The 5,879-nt window shown below is 38.6% G+C and overlaps 1 protein-coding gene across 4 annotated transcripts in view; it reads left to right on the plus strand.

Moving 5' to 3' along the window:
• Positions 1 to 5,879, plus strand: part of CNOT10 (CCR4-NOT transcription complex subunit 10) — a 96,807-nt gene that overhangs the window by 25,292 nt on the left and 65,636 nt on the right. For all 4 annotated transcript variants that reach the window (XR_005198937.1, XM_017521687.1, XM_017521688.2 and 1 more), the window contains 2 exons: positions 1 to 112; positions 4,429 to 4,571. The exon at positions 1 to 112 is cut by the window's left edge and continues 39 nt beyond it. Coding sequence is in view for 3 of the 4 variants with exons in the window: in XM_017521687.1 (XP_017377176.1) it covers positions 1 to 112; positions 4,429 to 4,571 (255 nt within the window). In the remaining variant the exon portion in view is untranslated. The remainder of the gene's footprint in view (positions 113 to 4,428; positions 4,572 to 5,879) is intronic.

Below are 5,879 nucleotides of genomic sequence, written 5' to 3' on the forward strand. Positions count from 1 at the left end.
GTTGAAAACAGCATGTTGTACTATAATCAAGCAGTCATTCTTTATCATCTTCGACAGTATACAGAAGCCATATCAGTTGGTGAAAAACTTTATCAGTTCATAGAGCCTTTTGGTATGTTATCTGTCAAGTCAAAAATTTCCCTATCTTCCCCATGCTTGCAAAGTTGTCTGGTACTTTTACCTAGATAACCTAAATCTGAGAAGTCCATGTCAGTATTTAAAGAAAAAAAGAAAAGCCATATCAGCTTTTCTTAATGGTTAGAAAAGTTAAAAATGTAATCCAGGTTTTGTTTTGAGTGTCCCTTCCTTCCTAAATTTTGAAGATAACTATTAAAAATGCTGTCGGGAAAGTGTTGAAAACACTTAGTGATTTTTGTGGGGTTTTGCTGTTTAAACACCATGTTAGTGTACCTGATCCTTTCTTTCTTTAGTACATTAAGGAAGTAGCATTTTGGAATGTTAGGGGACGGTGAAGTATTCATTTTTGCCTATTGCCTAACTGAAATTTTTGACACTGATTATGGAGTAGGAAGTATAGAACTGTGTTAGCTTTTTTGCTTTCTTAATTAACTTACTAACCCCAAGTAGGAGTAGTAAGAAAAGTAAGGGCAAAGAAAAAAAGGGCAAAGGAGAAAGCTGGACCCAGGAAATGGTTGTTGGAGAGGGCACTTCATTTCTAGCCCGCAAGCAGTCATATTCCATTTGTGAGTTACATTTTTGTCTTTTTTTCCATGATTACTTTCTTTTAAATTCAAAACACGAATGAGAATTTCTAATTTATCAGGAACACCTAATTGCTGATGTGGTTACCACAGGGCAAGCGGTGGGGTGTGATAGCGCTCTGTGGTGCTTTGGGAAGAGGTAGAGTCCCCTTTTGCTGACAGCTGGTTGAACAGCTTATTACTATGGCTCCAAAGAGCCATTTCGAATTGCTTCTCTTCTTTCCCTGAATCCTGAGAGCTTGGTAGCCGGACAGACTGGGCAGGAGAGACACCAGTGGTAAGGGTTTATGTAATTAGTGATCAAGTCCTTCTGTATAGCTAGAAATCAGAATTGCGCTTTTAGGAATGTACATGTTTTTCTATAAAGCTTCTGTTATTGGTGCTTCTTAGAATTTCCGGAATTCATGAAATCCTGTTAATCTGCACTGTTGCTGAACAGAATATATTAATAGTAATCAACTAGTCAGTGTTCACATCCATTTTTCTTTGAAAATATTATGGCTTTTTTTTTTTAACTTTTACCGCTTGGTTCTTTTTAAAGACTATTTTTTAGAGAAGGTTTAGGTTTATAGCAAAATCAAGAGGAAAGTACAGAGGTTTCCCATGTGTCCTCCGCCCCAACCCATCCATAGCCTCCCTCATTACCGTTATCCCAACAGTGTGGTGCTTTTGATGTAATTGATAAACCTACATCGACACATCATAATCATGCAAAGTTCATAGTTTATGTTAGAGTTCACTCTTGGTGTTGTATTTTCTATGTATTTGGACAAATATATCCATCATAGTATCATATAGAGTATTTTTTATTGTCCTAAGAATTCTGTGTTGTGCCTATTCATTCCCTTTCTACCTATAACCACTGATCTTTTTACTGTCTCTGTAGTTTTGCCTTTTCTAGAGTGTCAAACTTGGAATCATAACTACTCAGCTTCTTTTTTTTTTTTTTTTTTTTGGAGGGGGATGGGGTCTCGTTCTGTTGCCCAGGCTGGAGTGTAGTGTTGTGATCTCCATTTACTGCACCCTCCGCCTCCTGGGCTCAGGTGATGCTCCCACTGCAGCTTCCTGAGTAGCTGGGGCTACAGTCCTGCACCATTATACCCAGGTAATTTTTGTAATTTTTCTAGAGACTGGGTTTCGCCATGTTGCCTAGGCTGGTCTTGAACTCCTGGGCTCAAGCAATCTACCCACCTTAGCCTCTCAAAGTGTAGGGATTACACGTGTCAACCGCCATGCCTGGCCAGTACTCAGATTCTTCATACAACATCTATTAATTGAGCACATGGGCCAATACTGTGGGCCAGACACTGTTCTGAGGTCTGGAGATAACATAGTGAATGAAATACGGAAACTCAACCCTCGTTAAGCTTCTATTCTAATGAGAGAGAAAGCAACGTAATAAAAAAAACACCTATCCCTTGGTATTCAAGGAGGTTTGGTTTTAGGACACCCCTCCTCAGATACTAAAATCTTCTGATACTTAAATCCCTTATATAAAATGGTGTAGTATTTACATATAGTCTGTGCACATCCTCCTGTACATTTTAAATAATCTCTAAATTACTTATACCTAATACACCGTAAATGCAATGAAAATATTTTTGTACCGTATTGTTTAGGGAACAGTGATGGGGAAAATACCTGTACATGTTCAGTACAGATGCAACAACTCTTTTTTTTCTTTTAATATTTTTAATCCGAGGTTGGTGGAATCTATGGGTGTAGAACACACAGATACAGGGGGCTGGCTGTATATTGAATGCTGTGAAGTAAAGCTAAAATTGGGTGAGAATATAGACATTGACTGTGGGGATGTTTTAAGTAAGGTACTCAAGCAAGGCCTGGGATGAGACCTGAATAAAGGAGGGACGCTACTCTTTCTTTATTTCTTTTTTTTGGAGACAGAGTCTCACTCTGTCGCCCAGGCTGGAGTGTGCAGTTGTGCTATCTTGGCTCACTGCAACCTCCGCCTCCTGGGTTTAAGCAGTTCTGCTGCCTCAGCCTCCCAAGTAGATGGGGCTGCAGGCACATGTTGCCACACCTGGCTACTTTTTTGTATTTTAGTAGAGACATGGTTTCGCCGTGTTGCCAAGGCTGGTCTCAAACTCCTGAGCTCAGACAATCCGCCTGCCTCGGCCTCACAAAATGCTAGGATTATAGGCATGAGCCTTGCTACTCTTTAGAGGGAAAGCATTCTCACCAGAGGCAATGGGATATGGAGAAGACTTGAGGTGAGAGGCATTGTTTGGTGAGAGCAATAGCAGCAAGGTCATTCTGTCATTTTCCTCCTAGAGTAGGAAATAAAGTTAGAAATAGCCACAGGCGGAACAGGTAAAGCCTAGAGCAGGGCTTACTGTCTTAGGTGCAGTGAGAAGCCCTTGGAGATATGTGACCTTTGCATACCAGCCATGTAAATTTCTGATTTTGAATGAATTCCACTCTTTAAAGGCTTTTGAAATTTTCTGTTCCAGACCTTATTTTTCCTTTTATCTTCTTTTTTGAAAGAAAAGATAGTTTTTAATGCACCATGTTAACTTCCCTCTCTTCACTGGGTTCTTTTTCTTTTGAAGGTCTTTTCTCTTGGCAGTCTCCATTTTCTGATTTACTCCAGTCCATATCTTGCTTCTTTTGCTTCTGTAATCAGATTTTTTTCCCCATCTCTGTGACCTAGAAAATAAATCTATTTCATAGAGTCAGACTTTTTTAGTTAGAAGGAATCTCACAAGATCCCCTGATCTACTCCTCTGCCTTCAGGCAGGTAAAATATTCTCTTCATTTTACAGGTCAGCCAGCCGAGGTCTGAAAAGTTAAATGATGTACAGAGACCACACATATCTAGTTAGTGGCTGAATAGGTGAATTGAGTATCCCTTATCCAAAATGCTTGGGACCAGAAGTATTTCAGATTTGGGGTTTTTTTTAAATATTGGAATATTTGCAGTACACTTACTGGTTCAGCGTTCCTAACCTGAGGTCCAAAATGCTACCATGAGCATTTTATTTGACCATCGTTGGCATTCAAAAAGTTTTGGATTTTGAGGCTGGACACAGTGGCTCACACCTGTAGTCCCAGCACTTTGTGAGGCCAAGGTGGCGGATCACTTGAGCTGAGGAGCTTGACACTAGCCTTGGCAATATAGTGAAACCTCGTCTCCATTAAAAAATTAGCCAGGCATGGTGGCATATGTTTGTGGTCCCAGCTACTTGGGAGGCTGAGGTGAAAGAATCTCTTTAGCCTAGTAGGCAGCAGTTGCAGTAAGCCAAGATTATAACACTGTACTCCAGCCTGGGTGACAGAGTGAGACGCTATCTCAAAAACAAAACAAAAAAAAGTTTTGCATTTTGGAGGATCGCAAATTTCGGATTTCAAAATTTCAGGGTAGGAATGTTCAACCTCTACTGGAATTCTGGTTTATTTCCACCTAAAGTAACATTCTTCATTATATATGCTAGTGTTTAGTAGATATTTTCTCAAGGAAGATGTAATCACTGGAACTTCTGAAATGAGACGCCTTGTAAGTGCCTAATACAATGACATTGTTAGCATTGCAGGTTGCTTCCATTTATGGCTCCAGGTGATAGGCATTCATTGGACTAAAGACTTAGGCTTTGCTATTTAAAGCTTTGTATCGTTTTTGGAGGGTAGTCTGAGACGTGTGTTTTACTTTAGATTGTGACTATTATTTTCCTGTGTTTTTTTCTCCCAGAAGAAAAATTTGCCCAAGCAGTGTGTTTTTTGCTTGTAGACCTATATATATTAACCTACCAGGCTGAGAAAGCTTTGCATCTTCTTGCTGTTCTAGAAAAAATGATTTCACAGGGTAACAATAACAAAAATGGAAAGAATGAGGTAAGTGTTTAAAGTTGATCAGAATAAAATCTAAAATATGATTCCCTCTGCTTGTTAGTTTACTGGATTAAAAAGAAAATTAAAATTTGATTAATTTTTGTGGTTATGAGCTATTTAACAGTTTTAAGATACAATTTTCATATCATAACCTTTACCATTTTAAAGTGTAGAGTTTAGTGGTTTTTAATGTACTCACATTTGTACAACCATCACCACTATCTAGTTTTGGAATATTTGTATCACCCCAGAAAGAAACCCTGTACCATTTACAGTCACTCCCCATTTCCCCCTTTCCTCATCCCCAAGCAGCCATTAATCTATTTACTGCCTCTGGATTTACCTTCTAGACGTTACATATAAATGGAATCGTGATATGCAGCCATTTGTAACTGGCTTTTTTAACTTAGTATAATGCTTTCAAGCTTCATCCATGTTGTAGCATATACTTATTTTTTTTCATATACTTCATGCCTTTTGTGGCTGAATATGAATATGCCACATTTAAAAAATTCTTTATCAGTTGGTGGACATTTGGGTTCTTTTCTATTTTTGGTTATATATAGTGCTTCTGTGAACATTTGTGTACAAATTTTTGTGTTATACGTTTTCAGTTATCTTGGATATAATATTTAGGAGTAGAATCACGGGGTTATATGGCATCTTAACTCTATATTTAACCCTATACAAGACTGTTTTACAAAGTGACCACACTATTTTAGATTCCCTCCAGCAATTTGTGAGGTTATAATTTCTCCACATTGTTACCAACACTTGTTATTGTCTTTTAAAAAAAAAAATTTAGCAATCTTAGTAGGCGTGAAATGGTATCTTGTTGCAGTTTTGATTTGCGTTTTCCTAATGACTAAGGATGTACATTGAGTATCTTTTCATATATGAGATATTATTTTTATAGAATTTAAAGATTGGAGTTAAGACAATAGAATCCATAATCTGGATAAACACTGTAGCTTTCATTAGGGAAAATTTAATCATTAAAGTTCTTCAAAAAATACATACGTGGCTGGGTGTGGTAGTTCATGGCTGTAATCCCAGCACTTTGAGAGGCCAAGGCGGGCAGATCACCTAAGGTCAGGAGTTTGAGACCAACCTGGCCAACATGGTGAAGCCCTGTTTCTACTAAAAATACAAAAGTTAGCTGGGCATGGTGGTGCACACCTGTAATTCCATCTACTCTGGAGGCTAAGGCATGAGAATCACTTGAACCTGGGAGGCAGAGTTTGCAGTGAGCCAAAATTACGCCACTGCACTCCAGCCTGGGAGACAGAGCAAGACTCCAACTCAAAAAAA

This window comes from Cebus imitator, unplaced genomic scaffold (genome assembly GCF_001604975.1).
Source record: "Cebus imitator isolate Cc_AM_T3 unplaced genomic scaffold, Cebus_imitator-1.0 Scaffold21, whole genome shotgun sequence".
NCBI classification, from domain to species: Eukaryota; Metazoa; Chordata; class Mammalia; order Primates; family Cebidae; genus Cebus; species Cebus imitator.